The sequence below is a fragment of the Thamnophis elegans genome, chromosome Z (genome assembly GCF_009769535.1).
Source record: "Thamnophis elegans isolate rThaEle1 chromosome Z, rThaEle1.pri, whole genome shotgun sequence".
Classification (NCBI taxonomy): domain Eukaryota; kingdom Metazoa; phylum Chordata; class Lepidosauria; order Squamata; family Colubridae; genus Thamnophis; species Thamnophis elegans.
In genome coordinates this window covers 115,678,763-115,703,576 of record NC_045558.1, presented here as the reverse complement: position 1 = coordinate 115,703,576, position 24,814 = coordinate 115,678,763, and the positions used below count along the sequence as shown (strand labels likewise).

General features: G+C 42.7%; 1 protein-coding gene and 1 long non-coding RNA gene across 7 annotated transcripts in view; one reads left to right on the top strand and one right to left on the bottom strand.

Moving 5' to 3' along the window:
* LOC116520968 (zinc finger protein 436-like) overlaps window positions 1-16,886 on the bottom strand; it is a 29,273-nt gene extending 12,387 nt beyond the window's left edge. For 3 of the 6 annotated variants that reach the window (XM_032235500.1, XM_032235503.1, XM_032235505.1), the window contains exons 1-3: window positions 13,918-14,107; window positions 9,672-10,980; window positions 4,043-4,169 (exon numbers count right to left, since the gene is read on the bottom strand). In XM_032235500.1, the coding sequence (XP_032091391.1) occupies window positions 4,043-4,169; window positions 9,672-10,808 (1,264 nt within the window). In that variant the 5' untranslated portion in view covers window positions 10,809-10,980; window positions 13,918-14,107. Of the gene's footprint in view, window positions 1-4,042; window positions 4,170-9,671; window positions 10,981-13,917; window positions 14,108-16,809 lie in introns of those variants that run through there. The other 3 variants (XM_032235502.1, XM_032235504.1, XM_032235501.1) reach the window with 3 other exon arrangements.
* Window positions 16,887-18,603: 1,717 nt separating this feature from the next.
* On the top strand, window positions 18,604-24,545 carry LOC116523090. Its single transcript, XR_004257032.1, has 3 exons — window positions 18,604-19,103; window positions 22,116-22,247; window positions 24,252-24,545. It is a non-coding gene; the product is annotated as an uncharacterized LOC116523090 (long non-coding RNA).
* The last annotated feature ends 269 nt before the right edge of the window (window positions 24,546-24,814 follow it).

Below are 24,814 nucleotides of genomic sequence, written 5' to 3'. Positions count from 1 at the left end.
GAGTTCTCTAAAAATTTCCTTCAAGATATGCACAGCCATTTTGGTGAAGGTGGCAGGGTTTTGGGAGGCAAAAAATGCTATATTCAGTGTATAAGACACACCCAGATTTTCAGCCTCTTTTTGGTGGGAAAAAGGTGCATCTTATATTCTGAAAAATACAGTATTTTTTTTCAGTCATCTGGTCATTAGCACTCCCTCTGAGAGCCATTGAGGCCATTTGTGGAATCTTCTTGGAACTGCAGAAAGGATTGCATTGTAGACAAGAGATAGATGCAGAAGTGGCATTCAGCCAGTTTGTACCTGTTTGCCTGAACCAGTAGTGGAAACTGCCCACCGGCCCTGGCTCTATGCCATCCTATTTCGGCACATTTTCAAGCCAAAGCTCATGCACGGAAAGCCGAGAGCACACGTGGAAGGCCAAACGCATGCACAGATGGGGCGAGTGTGAGCAAAGTGAGCATGTGCGCGCTCACATTTGTGAACTGGTAGGGAAAGTAAGTGAATACCACTCTTGGATAGATGCTGTCGTAGTCCTTCCCCTCTGTTGAGGGACCGCTGTTCAATTCACACATAAATAGCCTTTTATCCCTCTTTTAAACTAATGGTCCTCGCTATCCAGAATGTGGATTTCCAAAGTAGAGACCTGCTATGTTAGAATTAAACAGCACTCTCTCAACAGAGGGAGAGGAATACCACACCATCTATCTCCTGCTTACAACACAGTTCTTTTTGGCAGTTCCAAGAAGATTCCACACCCATTTGCAGTCTGATTCAGGTGACCTTGAGGGCACAGATAAACCCTAAGTGGCCTCAATGGCTCTGTGAGAGAGTACTAGCCACCAGATGATTGCAAAGTAATATAATCCTTCCATTCCTCCCAAACATCCAGTCAGAACTAACTCTTTCATTTCTGTCCTCCCACCTCCACCCCCAAATCATCCAGCCAGAACTGATGAAGTTTCTTGGGTGAGAAGTGAAACATTGTCTTCTTCCTCAAAGGAAAAAAAAACACAGTCCACCTGCCTTTTGAAAATGCACCTTTGAGACTTCTGGAAGATATCACAGCAGACCATGATTTTGTCCTATAAAAAAAAAAAGAACAGATTTTAAGGCTAATTGCTTTGACAGGTCTTCAAAACTATGGCTATGGATGATGACATCTGGAGGACACTGGATTGAAGAAACTAATAGCAATAGCACTTCGACTTACCATATTTTTTGGAGTATAAGATGCCCTGGAGTATAAGACGCACCTTAATTTTGGGGGAGGAAAAAAAGTTTCTGCCTCTGCCTACCAGCATCCATCTGGCTAGCGTCCTTGCAGCAAACAGAAAATGGCCAGGTCAGCCTTTCCCCCTGGTCTCTCCTGCTGTTGGCTGCTTCACCTTTGTCTACGCGTGGTAGGGAAGAACTCGGGGGGAAGCCCGGGTAGGTGGGGGGAAGAGTGTGGAATGCCTCCCCACAACCCTGATCAAGCAGTTCTTGCAGGCCAGCTGCCAGGGGAGCAATCTGTGCGGTGCTCCGGCCAGGAAACTTCATAATGGGAAGAATGGGAGGGGAAACCCCTCTGACCGCGAAGCCCACACTCAGCGACAGGAGTCGAAGCAGCCTTCTGCATGCCAGGATTTTGGAATCGGGAAGGAAAGCGTTTTCGGGTAGCAGTGCCATGATTCTCCCCCCCCCCCCCTTTCAGATCTGCCACCTTCCTCACGTGCCATTTTTGGAATTGGGAAGGAAATTTCCACTCTGCCTCCTGCTTCTCCAGATGACTGAGAAGGAGGGTGGCTAGCTTCTGATGGATCTGGCCAGGAGGAAAGAGAAGGAGTAGAGCATGCTCTTTTTCTCTTCTATTCCAAAAACAGGGCATGCGGAATCAGCCTCTAACCGAGGCAGCAAAGGCACAGGGGCTTGTTGAGAATGGGAGATGTATCTGGTCAGGAGGAACGCACAACCCATTTTTGCAATCGGGGAAGAAAAAGAGCTTTTCAAGCGGTGGGCAGTTCCAGGCTGCGGGGATTGCAGCTCCATCTCCTGGGCCAGGAGGAGAAGCTGACCGGCTTCTACCTGGGTCGTCTGGAGAAGCAGAGATGCCTAAGGAGCCGCTAAGCTCCCACCACTACTTTTTAAAAATTCAGGCCAAATTGTTTTGGGCACAAAGATTCTCTTTTGCAAAGCCACTCATTCTTTGGCTAGTCATCCTTTTGGTGGTTAGACCGACTCTACAAAGCAGGGAGCGGGACACTGGGCAACACCTGCCGTCCCTCCATGAACATGGAAGGGGCGGCCTTGAGAGGACCCCCTCTTTTCTTTCTCTTCCGCCTTCCCCCCAACCCACCTTTTTTTCTCCCCTCGGCTACTCATCAGCTGCTGGCTGCCCTTCCTTCCCTCTTAAGACAAATTGCTTCCCCCTTCTCCCTCAGAAAGGGAAGGAGACCCCCCCCACACACACACGTGGATGACCCCATTTCGGCCTCGTTTCATTAAAGTGGAGCAGTCCCTTTCCAACCTGCAATGTGCAGGCAAGACAAAACCTCACACCGTGCTCTCAAAAGCCCCCATTGTGTGCCCAGCATCTGGTCCCGCCTCATTCACCTCCACTAACCCCCGCTTTTTCATCGTGTGCCCGGGGCCTGGCACAGGCCTCCCACAAAGTTCACCTCTACTCCCCCCCAAAAAGCCTCCCCAACGGCCATCTGGTCTCCCGGGCTGGCTAGGGATGAAGGCAGCTAGCACAACACACATACCCCGCCCGCCTAAAGCTGCGCGGCTCTAGAAGGAAAGGCGGCACCAAGTCTTCACTGGAGGAATCCACCACCAGCAACACACACACACTCCCTGCCCGCTGCTCAGAGTTCCCACTTGCCTGGCTCCCTCCAAACGTAGCCAGGTCCAGATTAATCCTTGACCCACGTGGAGGGCAGTTGGTTTCTGCTCTTGGCCCGGGAGACAGATCTGGCTAGGGGGAATGCATGCCACATTTTTGTAATCAGGGAGGAAAAAGAGCATTTTAGGCGACAGGCGGTTCCAGGCTGTTGGGATCACAGCACAACCTGGAACTGCCAGTTGCCCGAAACGCTCTTTTTCCTCCTCGATTGCAAAAATGGGGCATGCATTCCTCCAGATCCATCTCCCGTTCCCAGCAAGCCCCTACACCTTTGCTGCCTTGGTTGGAGGCTAATTCCGCACACTCTGTTTTTGGAATGGGGAGGAAAAAGAGTGTTTCAGGCGACGGGCGGTTCCAGTCTGCGCTGCGATCCCTGCAGCCTGGAACCGTCCGTCACCTGAAATGCTCTTTTTCCTCCCTGATTGCAAAACAGGACATGCGTTCCTCCTGTCCAGACCCATCTCCTGGGTCAGGAGTAGAAGCCGACCACCCTCCGCCTGGGTCATTTGGAGGAGGGGCAGGTGAAGCAGGCGCTGCGCAGGAGGCGTAAGGCAAGATGGTTTACTGCTTGGCTTCTCGCTTCTCCAGACAACCCAGGCGAAAACCGATTGGCTTCTGCTCCTGGCCTGGGAGATAGTTCTGGCCAGGAGGAATGCATGCCCTGGTTTTGCATTTGGAGTATAAGACACACCCAGATTTTCACCCTCCTTTGAGGGGGAAAAGGTACATCTTATACTCTGAAAAATATGATGTATTCTACTTCACAGTGCTTTTACAGCCCTCTCTAAGTGATTTAGAGTCAGCATATTGCCCCCAACAATCTGAATCCTCATTTTAACCTCGAAGGATGGAAGGCTGAGTGAACCTGGTGAGATTTGAACTGCTGAATTGCAGGCAGCCGACAGGCAGCAGAAGTAGCCTGTAGTACTGCACTCTAACCACTGCGCCACCACCACTCTTAAATTTAGCTATTCTTAAAAGTATACTTAGTCATCTGTTAGGATTTATATCAGTATATACATTTTTGATCCTAGGTGTTTACCATTTTATATAATCTTTGAATGGTGGGAATGCATACATCAATAATACTTTTAAAAATGCATTTAGAGAAAGAGAAGCAATTGAAAGCACTAAGTAGGTGGATTGATAGTTCCTTACCAAGCAAACATATGTCTCCATCAACCTGCTGTCCAGTTTCCATGCATATATCTCCATGCTCAGTATCTGAAAGGACTTGGTCTTCATTAGGAAATGTCACCACTACCTCCTCAAATAAGTCAAAATCCTGAAGATTCATCAAAGAGGCACAATTAACAAAGCCAAAGACGGTTTAATGCTAAACTAAGCACACTTAGAAAAATAAAAATAAACATTTCCTCTCTGAAAAAGAAAATAAAAGATGTTAAAATTTTGGCCGCAGCTCTCCCAGAAGGTCTCTATTCTCCATACAGACCTGGTTTTTCAGCAGGAGGTTAGGAGAATATTTACATCTTATTTTAAAACTCCATATTCCTGGATGGGTTTAAGTAGAAGGTAGTTGGCCATCTGCAAAGGATGCTGTAGTAGATTCCTGCACTGAACAAGAGTTGGATTAGATGTTCTCCAAGATGCCTACCAACTTACCTTCTAGGAAACTAGAGATGATTTTTTTTAAATAACCCACCTCACAAGGTTGTTGTTCTAAGAAAAAGAAGAAATATTACTATATACATGCCAGCTTGAGTTGTACCAAGTAAGTGAGGAATATCATCATAATCATAACTGGTGATAGAATAGAAGGTGACAAGCAACAGAACAACTTAACTCATTTTTTGCAACTGTCTTTACACAAAGGGGGAAAAAACAGTCCAACCTATCAAAAATAGCACTACAAAAAACAGATTAGGAACACAAATTAAAATAGGGAAGAAAATGGTAAATGAGCACCTGTCTACCCTAGATGAATTCAAATCACCAGGACCAGATGGATTACACCCCAAGATTCTGAAGGAACTGACAGACGAGATCTCAGAACCACTGAAATATATCTTTCAAAGATCCTGGAGCACCGGGGAACTGCAAGAGGACTGGAACAGAGCTGATGTAGTTCCCATCTTCAAAAAAGAGAAAAAATGGATCCAAAAAACTACAGACCTATCAGCCTGACCTCAATACCAGGGAAGATTATGGATAAGATAATCAAGCAACGAATCAGCGAACACCTAAAAGCAAACTAAGTAATAACCAAAAGCCAACATGGGTTTGTCAAAAACAGGTCAGGCCAGACTAATCTTATTGCATTATTTGACAAAGTGACAAAATTAGTGGACCAGAGGAATGCCGATATAATTTATTTGGACTTCAGTAAGGCATTTGATAAAGTAGATCCTAACCTACTACTAGATAAAATAGAAAAATGTGGGTTAGACAGCATCACCACCAGATGGATTCTTAACTGGTTGACCAATCACATTCAACGTGGCGGTCTTCATGGAACTGCATCTACATGGAGGGAAGTATGCACTGGGGTTCTAAATTTCCTGACAGTTAGAACAATTAATCAGTGGAACAACTTGCCTCCAGAAGTTGTGTGAATGCTCCAATTGGAAGTTTTTAGGAAGAGATTTGATAACCATTTGTCTGAAGTGCTGTAGGGTTTCCTGCCTGAGCAAGGGGCTTGTACTAGAAGATCTCCAAGCTCCCTTCCAACCTTGTTATTCTGTTTTTTATGCAATATAGGTTTTCCCCATCTCACAGTATTCTGCTTTTGTTGCTATTCAAAATGTGATTTATTTGCATTTTAGTATCATTCACTGATGACAAGCAAAACACTACATAAAGTTTTTAATTCACATTATTCAGTGCAGTCTTAGCAAATGAAATCTTCTCTGTTGGAGAGCTAAAATCATGCATGGCTTTTCTTCTGCTTTTTTGTTGTATTAACTTTTGGTTTTAATCTTTTCTCTAAACCTCTAAAGCAGGAGTGCCAAATTTATGGTGTCACATTGTCATGTGACATATAATGACTCCCCCCCTTTGTTAAATTGGGGATGGGCATGGCCATTGCTTGGTGCATTCAGTCTGAGGGCCTGAGTTTGACATCACTGCTATAAACCTTTTCACTAAACCTGGAGCCAATAAGAGCCAAACAACAAAAATAAGAGAACCCCACAAATCGGTTCCCATTTGGATTTTTCCACTTCCCTTTTCAAACAGGAAAATCAAAATTAAAACCTGTCTGGAAAAAAAAGAAGCATCATTTCCTAGTGATTATATTTTATGTAGCTCTGCTCAATTGTAATTGTATGTCCATTCAGCCTTTTGGAAATCTAGCTTTTTATGTGCTTTCTAGCAGGTAAAATTTTTCAAATTGGCTTTCAATACCCAAAGGCACTTCTGAGTCTGTTTCCTCCAACACTGAATCTGCAATGCCCGTACTAAATTAAGTGAAATCTCAAAAAAGTCTGAATCTCTACAGTCTCTTGAAACCTTTAGCTTTTGATTATAAAGTTGATAAATTTAAAAAAAAATTTTTTTTTGAAACTTATGATTTGTGAGTCAATTTGGTTCAGTTGCAGTTATGAGTTTTGGGTAAATATTTCTTTCTCTTGATCCTTTTCAGACAAAGGTGTACAACAATAAACTGAGGGCCAAGGCATGCTAAGTTTGTTCTTTTATTGGCATTTTAGGAGCTGAGGCCAAAGCAAAAATTAAATTTCAATCAATGGAATCAAACTTCAGAATAATCTGTCAAATATAGTTGCGGCTTCCACAAATAATAAAGACTGAAATTCTAGAAATGCTACAAGAATTAAGAGAAACTCCATAATTGCATGGGTTTTAGAATTCGGGAAAGATGACAAAGGCTAGGGATGATATAGGATGCAATCAGATTGAGGAGGCTGGGATTGTTGTACAGTATGGAAACTACTTCCTGAACTGCTTCTGGTTTCCATAAAGACATTCCAATTAAAAATCATCAATTGTGACTTTCTGCTCCAATGTCACAATTTATATCAATGCCAACTTTCTGATTACAGTTTACAGAAAGGGGCTCTTAGAAGAAACCTAATTTAACTTCTTAGAAGAAACCTTTGCTTCGAGGCTGCAGGACTACGGCTCCCAATATCCTTTGCAGTGTTCTGGAAATCTACTGAAGGCAGATGATGCAACTTTCTTTGTGGAAGACCAGCACAACAAAGAGGAAATAAAGGGACAGGGGGAAAGATGTTGAAAGGTCTTAATTTAAAGATCTGTAAAGCCTATGAGATTTTGAGTGGACAGCTCAGAGATTTGAGGAGCTGAGAAATGAAAAGAGGTTCAAGACAATTTGGTTCTTTAAAATTATAAGCAGGATGATTGTTTAGAGCCAGCAATATCCCTGATGCTTGAGGCAATCTCTAAAAACATCTTGAGAATGGGGGAAAATGCATAATTTTTCCTGATGAGAGAGGGGAGAATTTTGCCCAAACTCATTCCAGCTGAGGCCCCTCAGCTTTGGTATCCCAAACTATTTATAATTGCTCAGATGTTAAAGAACAGATCTAATTGCCTCTGAAAATTACAGCCTCTGCTTCTTTCTTTCCTCTCTCTGCAAGGTCATCCAAGAATGTAAGGTGTATCTGATGTGAGTGACCCTTTCCTGCACTCTCCTTCTGTGGGGGAAGAAAGGAAATCAGAGTTGTGTGATGTCCTGGCATGTGAACCGTTTCAATCTATTACCAAAGTGGCAGAGAACATGTCAAATAATAGGGCACTTTTCCTAGGAAGCTGAGCCTTCTACAGAACAACAATATTGGCTTCTGAGAAAAGTTAACAATACTAAGTTTGATGTATATTGAAAATCAAACTCTGAAAATTTAGAATTTCTTTGAATTTATCAAGCTTGAATGCAAGTAAAAAGATAATTTTTACACTGCTGTCCTTGTCTTCACAATACGTAGGAAACTTTTTGTGGTTCATTACTTTTGATAAAAGTTTTGCGTCAACTTCTCTAAATAAAAGGATCAAACAAAAGGTAATGCGAAAATACTCTGATAGTAACGTCAGAGAGTTGATGCAACATAAAATAGCTGAAAACTGTTTAGCCTACAGTCCTCTAGATACGTGGGTGTTTTGTCTACCATTATGCCAAGGAATATTATTATTATGGTTTGTTGCACAGTACCCACCTGTTTAGACTGGATTTGGCATTTTTATCCATCTAGTTCTTCTCAAGGACGAGGACATTATCTATATCAAACCTTATTTTAAAAAACAAGGTAGTGAACATATCTAATACTCCTTCCTGTTCCCACAGTATTTTCCCCACAATAACCAGAGACTGGTCTAAAGTCACCTAGTCAATTTTCACACCAAGAAGGGACTAGAACTCATGGTCTCCTAGTTTCTAGCTTAGTGCCTTAACCATTAAACCAAACTGGCAACCTATCTCAATGTCTACATCCAGTCATACTGCTATTTCAACTCACAAACATTTCAAGTTCAAAACTTAGTTTCCAATTTTGCTGCAGTGGAGGCAGAAGCATCCATGAGCCATTTTAAATCCAGATTTGCAACTAATACACATTTGTAGATTAGGACAAAGTTCTAAAGGGCTAAATAGTTCCAGAAATGTCATTTTAATCTCAGTATGTAAATCAGAAATTCAACCAAAATAAAGTTTCTTTAGATAGGAACTTTTGATTGGTCTCATCTCCCTGTTTAAGAGATGGGGATACGGTGTCGGTAACAAACCTTTTAACAAAGAAAGACAGAAATCTAGTGAACCTCCATCAGCAGACACATCAGCCTAGCTGATGAAAAGACATGGTGAGTTGTAATTCAGCAGCACTGGGGTGGGGTCATAGTTTCCACACTGCTGGAAACCTCAGATGGGGCTGAGGATCAATCCAAGACTATAAACACATTTTTATGACAATAGCAATCTGATCCAGGAATTATCCCTACCACTGGTTTGCATCCCTATAGGAAATCAGTTTGAAAGGAATCAAAAACTCCAGCGCATTCAGCCATTGCCAGAATTTTTCCCCTATGCATATTTCCTCCCCATTTTGCACAGGGAATTGACTGTCTGCTGTTATTCCCTCCCCAACCCCACCACCCTTCCAAGCTCATGGATTAAAAGCAGCAAGAAGTGAGGTGAGCATATGGAATCAGCAGGCCACAGTTGGCTAAGGACAGCTGGCATTGCCAATAGATTGCAATGTGATAAGGCTGCTAAGGAGACAGTGGATTGCAGCATTTCAGATTGCAGATGATGAGATATCACACTTTTGGGTGCTCCCCACAGATCTGCAAGTAAAACAAGCCAAAGGAGAAGTAAGAATAACAACCTAAAGTACTAGGTGTGTTTTGGTGTGGTTGTCTAAAGCTTGTTATAGGAGGAAATATTTAAAAATGGCATTCACCTTGCTAATTTGGAGCAGCCATAAACCTGCTGGGACCTTCTCAGACTACCTACTGGAAATAGAATGAATGAATTATATTTCTTATGGGTGCTTTATGTTATTGCTCTGTGATTTTTTTTATGGTGAAGTCATTGAGATTTGTATGCTATGAAAGATAGTTGGAAGATAGTATCATAAAGTCTTCATGAATAATAATTGCGCAATTGCCACCAGCCAGGTGTGAACAACTTTTGCTCCAAAAAGAAAACATTTTGACTCTCCACCCATTTCATTTACCTCCCATACTTGCTGCAGCTGTCCTGTCTCAGACACCTGCCTATCCCAAAGTCTTCCCCCCAAATAATATAGCCCAACAATGAATCTTATGTATATATGTGAGGAAATGAAGGGGGACTGACCCATCTTACCTCCTCCTCTGGTCTTTCTGCTTCATTCTGCTTGGCTAGGAACTCCTCTGCTAGGGCCACTGCCCGTGCGCAAGTCTCCGGGCTACATTCCCATACCCTACTTCGGATTCCAGGAGGGAGAACAGCCAAGAACTGCTCCAAGATTAGGACGTCAAGAATCTGTTCCTTTGTGCGATTCTTTGGCTTCAGCCAATGATTGCAAAGCTCCCAGAGCTGACCACATGCCTTTCGTGGACCCTCAGTATCTTGGTAACAGAATTGCCGGAAGCGCCGGCGGGCAGTCTCCAGGCTGAAGCTGCTTCCTCCAGATATAGGTGTCCGTGCTTTGCCAATACTCCCTCTATCTGCACTAGCCGGTGAGCGTTGAAGGTCCCGGTGGCTCTCTTCAATGAAAGATGCTCCCCATGGGGATGAAGTACTCATTAGTTGCTCCAAAATGGTTGGAAAAGCCTCTGGTTCTACCCCTAGGTCAGCAACTTCCACTACCTCAGTGATATTGGAGGTGGCTGTTGCAGCAACTTCCACTACCTCAGTGATATTGGAGGTGGATGCTTCTGGAGATATTAATGGTGACTCTATAATTTCAGGAAGGAGAGGCTGTGAAGTTTGGGACACCTCCTCCCACTGGACCTCCCAGCGCTGAGGTTGTGTTGCCTCTAGCTGCACTGATTCAGCAGTTAGTGTGGCCTCTAGGCCTAGCAGCTCTTCAACTGTTCCAGTACACACCACAAACAGAGAGTCATCTCCATCAACTGCTGCCACTGCCACTTGCTGAGGGCCTCGTGGACATGCTTCCTCTTCTTCCTCCTCGTCTTCCTCCTCCTCCACTTCTCCCTCTTCCTCTTCTTCTTCCTCCTCTTCTTCTTCTTCCTCCTCCTCCTCTCCCCCCTCTTCCTCTTCTTCCTCTTCATCTGCCTCCCCTTCAGCATCTACTTCTACTTCATCAGGCTCTTCCTCCTCAATTGTGATCTCTGGATACATCTCCTGCCCAAGCAGCACCTTAAAATGGAGATCCAGCTCTCCTGAACCCTGTATGGACTCCATTTTGTCTTCTAAGAGGTAGACAGACTTGTCCCAATTGTAGACCGGGGTCTGACCAGTCATACCCAAAGTCTCACAGGCAAACATGATGGGAAGAGTCTTCCTCCTCCTCAAATTTTGACCACAAGCTTAGGCCAAAGTTTACCAACAATTTCCAGGAGGCAGAGACTGTTGTCAAGGAAACTGCTCTGTCACAGGATTCCGCCATACATCAAGAGGATTTGGTTTTTCCAAATGTGTTTACATGAGTACTTTCTCCCTAAAAAGACAAAAAAGTAAGCAATCACCTATGCAGTCAACAACATGAGATTAATCAAATTGATGTTTACATAATTCATTTCCATATTAAGAAGGAAGGTATTTCTGAGGAAAGGGGTTTTTTTGTATGGCTTGTTTTGGTTTAGTTTAGGATGATGGATATATTTCCTATGGTAGAAACCATTTTAAGAAAAAATTATCCTGAAGTGTAAAAAAATTACAAAAAAAGACATCATTTTCAAGAGTAGGACAGTTACCCCTAGATTTCACATATTGCAATTATAATTCAACTATGCTTCAACCATTTAAACCTGTTTTCATTCACAGGGGCAGTTGTCATCAGTCAAAAACCTTCTATTGCCATCACAAAGGCAATGGGGAAAGGAGTAACACAACAATGATTATTCTGTGTCCAATCTATTTTCAGAAAGGGAAGGGGAAGAAAGAGCAGAGGATGATGGTTTCATCCATATAGCTCTCTCCCTGAATCTACACATTCAGAATAATAACGCTTTGTGGATTCTATCACTTCAGAATCTGGAGGTATGATTAAGGTGCTGATCTAGGAACCAGGAGATGGTGAGTTCTAGTCCCATCTTAAGTTTGAAAGTCAACTCGGTATCTTTGGGCAAGATACCTTCAGTCCAACTCACCTCATAGGATTGTTTGTTCTGGGAAAAATAGGAGGAGGAAAGAGTATTAGGTATGTTTGCCACCTTGAGTTACTTATAAAGTAATAAAAGCTTAGATAAAAATCTAATAAATAGATCACATTACAGTAAGGTTGTCTCTTCACTCATCTTTCACCATGCTGGAAGCCACAGCTTAGAAGTAATCTTTCTCTAATATGACAGTGTTTCTTGATTAAATGTTCTGGTTGCAGAAATCACCTAATATATTATACCCACCTCATATTTTGAAATCCTAGAGCTCATACAACATTGTTCCATCTCCCCAGAAAATAACAAACCAGTTCCACAATACTTATCTTCTTTTATTGCAGTTCAAGTGTTTGTTTGCACACCACCACGCACAGGTGGTGATAAAATGAACCATTTACCAAATCTATACAGTAAAACAAAACAGCACAGCAGCCAGGATAATTGTAAACTATTCATTGTTAACCAACAAAAAAGTCAGGAATTTTCTTTCAAGTTTTCTAATTTCTCCCCACTCATGAAGATGTTGCAGTGGCACATGATGCTACTTCAGGATCAAGACTATAGAAAATTATGATGCTTTGGGGCAAATGTATAATATTCTAAAGGATTCCCTTCCAAAACAACAAATTTGAAGGTATCTTCATTTTCAACTACAGTAGTAATGAGTAAAATCTGAAAAATTTCCCTAATTTTTTATTTCAAAAATTGCATATTCTTCTTCCCAATTGCTCCTTGTCACATTGTAAGTATGATTTATAACTGTCTTTTCCATTAAAGTTACTCAGTCAATATTAATGAATAAGAATTTGAAAAGAAAATCTGGATCAGGGCTTTACATGTTCCCTTCATATCCAAGTAATTTCTATAGCGCTCAAAATAATCATTGAGACATTTCATCTTTCTAAAAGGAAAAAAACCTTTAAAAATGTAAATAATCAAACAATATAAAGCTACTATTCATAACAAAACCTATTAAGAAAACAAGCAACAGTAATAGCAGGGTCACTTTTGCCTATTCATATTTAGATTTACGCATTTAGATGTATTGTATATGGAAAGGGTATTTTTTTTCAGAATCAACAATTGTCAGAATTGGTTTACTGATTCTAATTTACTGGATGCAATCTCTGTTTGGGATTTTGACAAACAAGCAAAAATATCAAACAGATTATTTTCATTGATTTATTTTACCAACTCAATCATAGACTTCTGAGGCAAAGGAATTTTTCACAAGATATATATCTGAAAAATTCAAAATTCTATCCCTCATTTTCCAAACAACACCCAGAGAAATATCTGGCTCACAAATGTATCCCTTTCTAAAACATCCATAAAACCCCCTACAGAGAAGATAGGGTAGCAGAGGATAAGGACTGCTCACCAATTACCAACCTCATCAATCCTGGATTTTGTTTAATGCACCTGCTATTATAGCAACTCATAAGGAATTAAGAGCCACACCATCTTTTTAATAATTGGAATGAAGGCTCTAACTGGTTCATTAGCAAATTCATTGGGTGTCACAGGGTTGAAGACGCAGGCAGGACATTTACAGTTATTCCTAAATGAGCAAACCATGTCACTTTTTCCCAAACAGGGCTTGGGCTTATAACATCACCTCATTGTTGGAAAGGAGAACTTTCATAAAACGATTCCTTCCCTCTTTTCCACACTTCAGACGCTGAGATAGATACCCTTCCTCCATTTTAGGGTTTGCAAACTCCTCTTCCTGTTCTCCCCCAAGCACAGCTGCCCCCTAACTTTCCCCTTCCAACTTATGGCACCTCCACTTCCTGTCACCCGCTTTCCAAAACATGTTCTACCCAGCCCTCCTTCCTAAGTATCTGCCTCCCCACTACCACCATTACCACCCGCAAAGGGTTTCTCCCGTTGCAAACCCCGTTGGGGGCTCCCACCCCCTTTGCAAGAAAAACGCGCCCCCCCCCCCCACGGAAAGGACCTTGAGCCATTCATTCCCCAACCCCGCGCGCGCCCTGACTTTCCCCCCTGCTACGCCCACTCCTCTCCTGCAAAGCGGGTCTTTCGACTGCCCTGCACCCCACAGTGGAAAGTCTCTCGGGGCGCTTCCAGCCCATCCGTTCCCCCCCCTTATGACACCAAGACAAGGGGAATGCAGCCATTTTGCCTCTTTGATGTGGTTGGGGGTGGGAGGGGCAAAGAGATGGCCAAGCTTTCTCCCACCCAGCCACCCCTTTCCGACCTTTTGATATTATACCCACCTTGGATAATGATAAAACCCCACCTAAACCCTGTACCTTGCCGCCGCCGCCGCCGCCTCTTCTCGCACGTGTCTTTACAAGAAGGGAAGGCCCGCCTCTGTCCTGAAACTCACCCTTGGGAGAGCTGGTCTTCCTCCCATCCCCTTGCACCAGATGCGACTGCTGAAGCTGGAGAGGGGGCGGGGAGGGGTTTTCAACCCCAAACCTTTTTTTTTTACCAACCCAAAGGCGGAGCAGGAAGGCGCCGCCTCCTCTTCCTTTTATCCCACGTGGGCGCCAGTCTATTAACCCTTTCTCCGTCCAGATATTTAGCGCGACCCTCTCTTCCGTCTCCCCCCCTCACCTCCCCATTAGGATCGGATTTTATTTAAAAAAACATTGTGGCTTTCAAATCCGAGCCCTAGGTTAAAGTTTGAAGCGGGAGAGTTTTGGGTAAATGATTGTCTCCAGACACCTGCCTTGACAACGGGATAACCATAATAGTAGTAGAAATAGTAAAGGTAAAGGTGCCCCTCGCACATATGTGCTAGTTATTCCCAACTCTAGGGGGCGGTGCTCATCTTCGTTGTGGCCGGCATGATTAAATGCCAAAAGGCATGGAATGCTGTTACCTTCTCATCAAAGGTGATCCCTATTTTTCTATTTGTATTTTTATGTGCTTCCGAACTGTTAGGTTGGCAGAAGCTGGGACAAGTAATGGGAACTCACTCCATTTCGAGGCACTGGGGATTCGAACTGCCAACCTTTCTGATCAACAAGCTCAGCAATCAAACCCTGTCAGCCCTAGAGGAGATCAACCTTTAGAAGGCCAGACCCTAAAGATGAAACTCAAATACTTTGGCCATCTAATGAGAAGGACTCACTGGAGAGTCGGACACAACTTTCCAACTAACAACAACAAGATCATGATAGTTTGATCATGGGATATATACTATCATGGGATATACACTATTCTCAATGTTCTGCCTCATATTTTCTTTTCTTTTGAGATTACATTCAAACCATGCTTTTTCATTTTCATCCTCTAAAAGCAAACAAGCATTATTCTGGTATGTTGAGAGCTAAACCGTTTATTATCCTTTCCCCGGAGAACTCCAGACATATGATGTTTATAATCTACCAATAGCTTTTTCTTCCTTAATTCTTTTTTTTTTTGGGGGGGGGGCTGGGGAAACAAACTGAAGTTCCAGGTATGAAAGCTACGGAGAGTACAAATGAAAGATCACAAAATCTAGATCCCAAATAAAATTCTGGAAAATATGCTGGGAATCCTCAATAGAGTTCCTTTTTGCCAATATTCTGAAACAGGATTAAATTTCTTTCTAGAGGTTTTGCGTGGTCTGTTACAGCAGGAATGGAAAACACTGGGATTTCAAATTAAGGGCCACTGCTATTCAGAAAATGGCAGCCTGTGACCCAGTGATGGACAGGAGAATAAGGACATGATGTCTCACCTATGCCCAGTGTTTCAATGAAGAGCCAGGCTTGATGACCTCCCAACTCCCTTGAGGTTCCTACTGTGATATGAAGAGAACAAACATTGATGGAGGACACCCCTGGATTGAGTGGCTGCTGCACTTTAGAGCTAGTGTCAATGCTAGCATATCTCCGAGTAAGGCTTTCCATGTAATAGAACAAGACTGCCACATTAGGACACTGTTGCTACAGGGATGGGCAGAAGCAATAAGATATTGAAAGCAGTTTTCCCATAAACAACCCATTGTATTCAGAGGTGTCCCAATTGCTGAAGCTGAACAATATTTGTGTACATCTCCATCATGTTCTTGTTCTCCAGCAGGAATGTGACTTTGGACAACAGCAACTATAATACACACAACTAATATAGCGTTCCCAGGTTTAACAGAAATTACTGTCCTGTACCTTTTAGTCCCTCCCTCCCTCCCTCCCTCCCTCTCTCTCTCACACACAGACATCTTCTATCATCCACCCATCCATTTTTCTATCCTTCTAATGGAGGAAAGGATATTAACAAGGGAGCCATCTTACTAGTTCACATTCCCCTAGTGTTGCCATGCCTGCTAGCATAACCACTCTCCTTTAGCCCTAGAAAGCAAGCAATGTCAACCCAGACAGAAATAATGTATCGAAGAGAAAAACAAAACAAAACAAATCCCTCCACCCCCAAATTGCGGGGTCCTGAGGTTGTATTATATTATTCACATTTTGGTGAGGTTGTTTTTATTGTTCTGGTGGTCATGTTTTTTTCTGGTGGCAACTGGAACAGAAAAAAAGTTGCCATTTGCAAGTTTGCAGACATAACATGTCCCTCCCTTTCATCTGTATACATTGGAGAAAAAGCAAAGGAAGGACAATTAAAAAAGAACTGTCCTTGCTAAATAGAAACAGATGGATAAAACATACAGATTGCAAGCAACTATTCATTTGGTGATCACCCAAAATTACAGTGGCAAAATTACAGTGAGAAAATAATTGGTCTTATGACTGGTCCTCACACTTAACAACCATCACAGCATCCCCAGTCATGTAATCAAAATGCGGGTGCTTGGCAAACAGAACGTATTTATGATGGTTGCAGCATCCTCGAGTGATGGGATTTCCATTTGCAAACTTCCCAAAAACTTCTGACAATCAAAATGAGTGGGAGAAGCTGGATTCAAGGTCATAAAATCTGGCACGATTTACTTAACAACTGCCTTGCTTAACAATGGACATTCTGGTCCCAATTGTGGTCATAAGGTACAACATTTTTGAACACCCAATGATGTGCAATCATAACTTAGCTTGTACATCTAGACCTCAGGGCTTTTTCTCTTCCCCACCTCCCCAAGCAACGTTACTTCCAGGCTGAATTTGGGGACCCAATTGCGATTTGCATGTTTATCTCTCTTGCTATTTTTTTATTATTTCAAATAATTCATTAGGCGAAAAAACTACTTTTCAAATTACCGGCGTTCTCAAAGAGTTTGAACCAGGAAGCACCGGCAATCCAGATGTGGTCTCTTCTTTCTTCAGACGCGATTTGTACGACTTAAGTTTTCCAGGGGTTAATATGATAGAGGGCAAGAAGGAGCCAATGGGCTGGGAGGAGAGCTAAATTCCTTCCTGCTCCGCCTTCTGTGGTAATGGGAATCAGGTGTTCCAACCAACAGGGAAGTGGGACCGTTACGTGTGGGCAAATTTGAGGGTGAGTTTAAAGGGATCTGGAAGACGACAGTAGCATCAGAGGAGAACATATTCAGCTGAATAGTTGAGAGACATGCCTAAATCTATTGAGATCAGGTGATGCTGATTCCATGTGGCTTATTGTAAAGCATACGTACTTTAAAAAAATTACTACTTCCCAATCTCTTAAGTGTCCCCCAAACCTACCCATTGAAAAATGGTCCAAAACAAGGGCTAAAACAAGAACAGGGACAAAAAGAAGTATGTGATCTCTAATTTTATCCAAAATGAGTCCTGGATTTATAACGAATGCAGGTCAGAATGAAACCAAAATGAATCTCATTACTTCAGTTTTCAAGCAAGCTTGAGTGGATTCGAGAGCTATTATGAGAAATAGTTTGGATTTTGTTAAAGAGTGTTGAAAGCATTTTAATCAAATTCCTTCAAATACCACAATACTTCAAATTCTGATATTGGCATACGGAAACCTAAATGAGAACAAATTTGAACTTCGTTTAACTGCTTTGTTTGTAACATTTGGTATTTGTGACAGCTGGAATAGATTTGGTTGAGTCCTTGATCTATACAATAAAATTGTCTGCATGTCATAATTGGCTTTTGTCAGACTTCCTTTTTGGAGAACATCTTATCTTATTGCCTTATAATCTCTGGATGAAAAACAAAAATTGTTAGTGGATTAATTATAAGTATTTTAACTCATTCACTTCTGGTACATTTTTATACTAATAATGCAAGATGAAAAGTATTCTTTATTTTTGTTTGATGCGGAAGAATTAGATTTAATTAGTTATTAGATAGGTAGATCTTAGAGAAGGCTTTCCATACTATGTGAGACAGAAAGAGATAATGCAGGTTAATTTTCTTCTGTATTTGCTAGAGAAAGGGAGTCTTTGGAATAGAGACTTGAAGGTGGTGCCATGAGAGTGAAAATGGTGGTGGAGCTTGGGACCCTTAAAAGTGGCTCTGCACATGGAATCAACAGAGAAGAACAAGGAGCAACAAACTTCAGCATATGAGAAACTCCAGAGAAAGCAGGACAAATTCCTTGTGTCCTTCATGTGGGAAAAATCTTGAGTTGGAAGTCGTCTCCACTGCTAAAAGAAAAGCCCAATGTAGGGATGATCCAGCATTGGGAAATTCAAGGCCAAGACCCAGAACATCCCTGTCATTTTGAATGCAGGGGGAGGTGGCCAGTCGCATTTGAGCCATGAGAAGACACATGAGCGCTTCTAGCTTCTTTTGAACATATAGCCCAGGGATGGCTAAACTTTTCTGCACCGAATGCCGAAAGAGCGCAAGTGCACATGCGCACATACCCATTATGCAATGTGTGCGCAACCCCTGTGCCCTCTCTGCATGTGCATACAACCCCCACATGCACCCCACCCCCATGCATGCATGCACCCCATCCCTGCGCATGCATATACAACCCCCATTCACCTCCCGTGCATGCGTGCACATCTCCCACATGCAGGTCCCCTGATGGTACATGACAGAGACCCAAAAACCAGCTGGCCAGAAAGAGGCCGCACACATGTGCGGTGGAGCTGAGCTAGGGCGACGACTTGCATGCCTGCAGAGAGGGCTCTGTGTGCCATCTGTGGCATGCATGCCATAGGTTAGCTATCACAGATGTAGCCTATGGTCTAAGGAAGAACTAGTAGGCTGGCTTTTGCCAACTTTGAGTGGGAATGCCCTGAAGGCCTAACTGAGTTTGGATGTTAGGATTATGGAAAAGTGAAGGCCACCATCTTGAAGAAGGAACCTGTGGCTACTGAGAAGCAAAGATGACACTTGTGACACTTCCAATATCAGGAGGCCACCTGCTGCTTGGAAGGAGCTTCGGGAGTTTTGCTGTCAGTGACTAAGGCCAGAGAGCCACACCAAGGATCAGATCTCGGAGTTGTTGATCTTGCAGCAGCTCCTGACCACTTTGTCTCAAAAGATCCAGAGCCAAGTATAGGAACGTGTCCCTGAAACCTGCAACCAAGCGTGACTGTAGCCGAAACTTTTCTAGCAAGGCATCAAGCAAGGAAAGAGAGAGGCAGCTGCTGCAGGTGAGGAAACTTTCAACTCTTTATTGGCACCTTAAAAGTTTCAGATTTGAACTCAGAGGGGCCTTTTTCCTTTATTCCTCATTATGGAGGGGTGAATGGGGGACAATTGGTTTTCCCATAATTGCCATCTGATTCCTGGTCAAGCTCAATTCCTGGTAACTTTATGGACATGACATTTTCTTGGCAACAGCATGGAATAATTTCTATTGCCTTCTTTTGAGATGGTTTTTCAACATCCCAGAATTTTCCAAGAGTTTCCTCCCCAAATATTAACCAGATGTCTGGTTAAGTTGCAGACCTTTTAAAAATCAACCAGGATTAGGTTAGTCACCTCACAATTAGCCATGTTGGCCGAAGAGTGTCCAAGTAATACTTGAAGGGCTACAGATTTTACATCTTTTTTTTTCCTATTTAACTTGCATGTAAATTCAAGTGGCATTCCTATACAAAATTCAAATTAAAAATTAGTGCGAAAACTCAGTACTGATAAGGCAGATGAAACCTGCAGCCTTCAACTTATTTTATTTGGGTCTAAGATCAGAAATAACAAAATTGAAACCTAGAATAGGAAATAAGGAACAAAAAAAAACTTGGAAAAAGAAAGGCAAATTACTCCCATATTACAACATTGCTGGGAAAGGAATTAAATGCATCAATTGAATTAATAAGAGTTGAGATTGAATCAGAGATTTAAGGTTTTTACTAAGTTTAACTGTTCTTTGTAAAGTCAGCTCCCTTAGCAAAGAGTTATTTAACTCTGCAATGGAAGAAGGAAAGTAGAAAGAAAAAGAAACAGGTATTGCAGTCCAAAGGACTCGCAGGAGTCTTCAGCACCATAGTTCAAAGGCCTCAATTGTTTGGTGCTCAGCCTTTCTTATGGTCCAACTTTCACATTCCATCACTATGCCTTTGCTTTGCCTTGTGGTAGCTTCATGGGGTGTTTGCATCTATCTACCCCCAAATCCCGTTTGTGCTGGGGTTTTTGGAATGGGCCAGTGGAAGCTGAATCTCAGATTTTGTGTGTGGATAAAACAAAATTGCTGAAGGGTTATAATTGGACAAGGATCAAGCTGGGATCAAATGTTGGTGTGTGATGCAAATAAAATCGCTGGATGGCTGCTTTGAGAACAAAAACAGGAGGAAGGAATTCCAAATGCCAATGAAAATAATGTTATTGAAGTTTTTTGGATTTGGGAAATAAATTTCTTAAGAGCACAGGAAGAAGAGATAACTTTGCACATATTTATATAGTACATATTACATAATATACAAAAGTAGATCATTTGCTTTGTGCATCCTAACCTACAAGATAGAAGGCATTAAGAGACTGGTATTGAGATGCCCTATGATAGAGACAGGGACAGCCTCAAGCTCAGCTGCTTGGGAATTAATGGACCTGATTGGCTTCTACAAACAAACTGATTAAACACTGAAGTAGACAAGAAGTTCAGCTTAGAGGCTGCCCAGAAAACAGTCTGCTTGCTTGCACTAGGAAGACAATGTTGGCCTTGGGGCTTGGCTTCCCGAAGCTTTTTCAAGGCTGTCCTTGAAACATATGTTTGGTAGGCAACATTGTACAGCATTGTGAGTTTATGTCAATGAACCATTTGCCTTTATCCATCCATCCATCCATCCATCCATCCATCCATCCATCCATCCATCTATCATCTATAAAAATTATAGTACCATCCACCCATCTGGATGGCTGCTTCAAAGACAAAAAGAGGAGTAACGATTTACTCTCAAGAAATTTTTCCCTTATGTTCGCTTATAATTCATTGGCATCTTTCAGTCTTAAAAGACTATGGTATCATGCTCTGGAAAGAGGTAAAGCTGGTAAAATGTCCTCTCCAGCACGAGGCCTGAGTAATATGGAGGATAGACCGTTAACCAAGCAATAGCAATAGCAATAGCAGTTAGACTTATATACCGCTTCATAGGGCTTTCAGCCCTCTCTAAGCGGTTTACAGAGTCAGCATATTGCCCCCAACAATCCGGGTCCTCATTTTACCCACCTCGGAAGGATGGAAGGCTGAGTCAACCTTGAGCCGGTGAGATTTGAACAGCCGAACTGCAGAACTGCAGTCAGCTGAAGTAGCCTGCAGTGCTGCATTTAACCACTGCGCCACCTCGGCTCTAACGTCGCTGAAATAGTCCAATGGAATGGCAGAGCCGATACAATTGGTTCCAGCTGCATCGCAGGAGTTACCAGAACATGGGTGTACACAGTCACGAACTACTTCTGGGATTCTGGCTCCAGATTTTGCCTCGAGGTTGACTTCTGAAGCCTTTTCCAGTAGTGGATGTAGCCATCAGGCAGTGGAGGTTTGTAATCAGTTTCCCTTCTCCTAGAAGATGGTCCTGCCACTTTATCTGCCATTGGGGGATAGAGCCCTCTTCCGCCTTAGCAATAGCAGTTAGGCTTATATACCGCTTCATAGGGCTTTCAGCCCTCTCTAAGCGGTTTACAGAGTCAGCATATTGCCCCCAACAACAATCTGGGTCCTCATTTTACCCACCTCGGAAGGATGGAAGGCTGAGTCAACCCTGAGCCGGTGAGATTTGAACAGCCGAACTGCAGAACTGCAGTCAGCTGAAGTAGCCTGCAGTGCTGCATTTAACCACTGCGCCACCTTGGCTCTTTAAAACCTTCAAAACCATCTTCTCCTGTAATCCTGGAAAGAGACCCTTTTGAGGTGCTACCAGCTAGGCCAAGTTTTTTTAAGGAGGCGTTACTCCTCCATCACTCACCCTTTGTTCTGGCTTGTGACAGGCAGAGCCTGGCTTCCTAAACATTGGGCCCAGGATGGCGGGTTTTGCTTATAAGGAGTGTTGGAAGAAAACGTAAAGGTCTTATAATTCCTAATTTTCACAGGCATACCAAATCTTTCTCCAACCCAACAAGATATTTATTCCCACTCCTTCAATTTGTCATCTAGAACATGCAGCCTAGTATCCCACTCTACTAAGCCAGTTCTTCTGGACGGAATTGATCTCATCTTGCCATTTCAGATGCCAGGACCATGGAAGCACATGGATGCTGTGAATACTCCAGAGGCACAGTTGTTTCTATCAAATACTAGACTGATGTTCCCCTTCAGGAAGACCAAGCAGGGAGGTAGTGAGGGATACTCTGCTCAGTGGGTGAGTGATTCCAATATTTCTATGTTCCCTGGGAATGGGATCTGAAGTCTTCCTTTTGTATACCTGTCTATTTATCTTATAAATGATGGAGGTAATTCTTTACGGTAGTGTTTCTCAATCTTGGCCATTTTAAGATGCTAGCTGGGGAATTCTGGGAGTTGAAATCCAAGCACTTTAAAGCAGCCAAAGTTGAGAAATGCTGCTTTAAGGGCTTTGCAAATGATTCAGCAAAATAAGAATGGATCTCTTTTTGAATAGACTGAGAATATGACTGCTTTTCATCAGTCAGATTGTGATATAGATGTGATGTAAAGATAACCTTGATTACAAGAAAGAGCACAACAACCAGAGGTGGGTTGCTGCCAGTTCAGACCGGTTTGGCCAAACCAGTAGTGGCGGTGGCGGGAGGCTCCACCCACCCGCCCAGACACTTCTGTGCATGTGCAGAAGTGTTGCATATGTGCGTGAACATGCATGTGAGTATGAGCGAACCAGTTGTAAACCGGTTAGCAACCCATCACTGACAACAACCCAATATTGGAAGAGGAATGGGTAGCTGGATAAGTCTTGCGTGTGGCCAGACTCTGTGATTGAGATAAATTAAACCTTTACTTTTAAAGAGCATTTGTCTTTGTGGGGTATTGGTTTTCTTCCAGCATTAGAAAGGCATGGCCACCTGTGGCTTTGTTACCTTTTTCCTTCTGTATAGCTTAGGGTGGGCAAAATATGCCAACTTCACACAAAAAGATTTTTCCCTCCTTTATTTGGGGTTGTGTGCTCAGGAACCGAATACAGTAAAGTTTTTGTTCTTCTCAAGAAGAATGTAAAAATAGGAATCTGCTCCGGCTACATTCTGTGTGATTCATCCGGGGAATAACAGTGCTATATTTCACATGGTCTATTCTTGATTAGAACTACCCTTCTGGTGATAAGGATGGGAATTGAAACAAGGTTTTTCATGACAGAAATCTCTGGCAATGAAAAATCCAAGCATGTCAGTCTTTAAACAGGCCAAGGATGGGGAAGTTTATGTCAAAAGCAATATTCTATCATCCTTCCTAACCCTTCCCCTTCCTTCCTAACCCTTCCCCTTCCTTCCTTCCTTCCTTCCTTCCTTCCTTCCTTCCTTCCTTCCTTCCTTCCTTCCTTCCCTGATTTTATATTCTTTTCTTTCTTTGTCTTTTCTTCCCCTTTATTCTTTGTGAAGCATCTTTGTCAGAGGTGGTATTCAGCAGGTTCTGACCAGTTCTGGAGAACCGATAGTGGAAATTTTGAGTTGTTTGGAGAACCAGTAAATACCACCTCAGACTGGCCCTGTCCCCATCTATTCTCTGCCTCCCGAGTCCCAGCTGATCGGGGGGGCATGGGGATTTTTCAGTAACCTTCCCCTGGAGTAGTGTGGGAGTGGAGATTTTATAGTATCCTTCTCCTGGACTGGGGAGGAAATAGAGATTTTACAATATCCTTCATCTAGAATGGGGTGGAAATGAAGATTTTACAGTATCCTTCCCTTGCCATACCCACCAAGCCACACTATGCCCACCAAGCCACAGAACTGTAGTAAAAAATTTTGAATCCCACTATTGATCTTTGCACATGACAATCTGAGAGTCTCATTCACTATGTGGATTAAGCAGCTGAATACAAACTACCCTGGATAACTTGCTGGTTTTTTTATTGTAGAGAAAGCACAGTTATTCTTAACATGTGACGATAATTGAGCTAGAGAGAATAGTTCATTTTCCCCCTTCTTTTAAGTGCTCCTTGAATGAGGGCCTTGGACCAGGAAAACAATATTCAAAAATAATATTATTGGCACAACACACAATTCTCGATACATACAAACAGGAAGCATAATAATCCATTAGTTTCCTAATGGAAAACTGAGACCAGCACGCACACATCAGCAACACCCCATTGATGGAAAATTCTATCTCTTCTGATGTTTCTTGTTCTCTTTATCTGTGTTGGGCTGATCTGCTCTGAACTCTTTTCTTGCTGCAGGCTTTTCCGACACAGAAACTACACGGGACTCTTCAGTAGAAGAAGGGGGCTCTGTTGAATTTGGTAGGCAAGATCCTTTTGTAAGGGTAGGTAAGTTAGATGGTGGAGTATCTTCTCCTAGCCTGATGCTCTCCAGATATACTGGACCACAGCTTCCATCAAATCCTGAGCTGGATTGAAATCCAGCAATGTAGATTTTTCTTTAAGCAAGAAGAAGCCAAAAATTTGCTTTAGATGGATTGGTTACAGTTAAAACTCTGTGCTCCAAATCATAAAATGTCTTTGGTATCCAGCTTTGGGGGGGGGGGGGGGGGGGGGGGGGGGGGCTTAGGCAAGGTTTCCCATTCTCAACCTCAGGTTCCATCTGTAGTATGGGCAAAATATTATTCTGTCTTGGAATAATTGAAAGAATAACGCCAGGATAACGTATGCATTTTGAATAGATACTATATAAGCCTGATATTCAAGTTGGTTCACAAAGCTCTTGGGAAGATCTTGGATCAATCCCTCTTTCTAAATCTCTCTCCTAACAAGTTTGGTGTGAGAATAACTACGTATCTGAT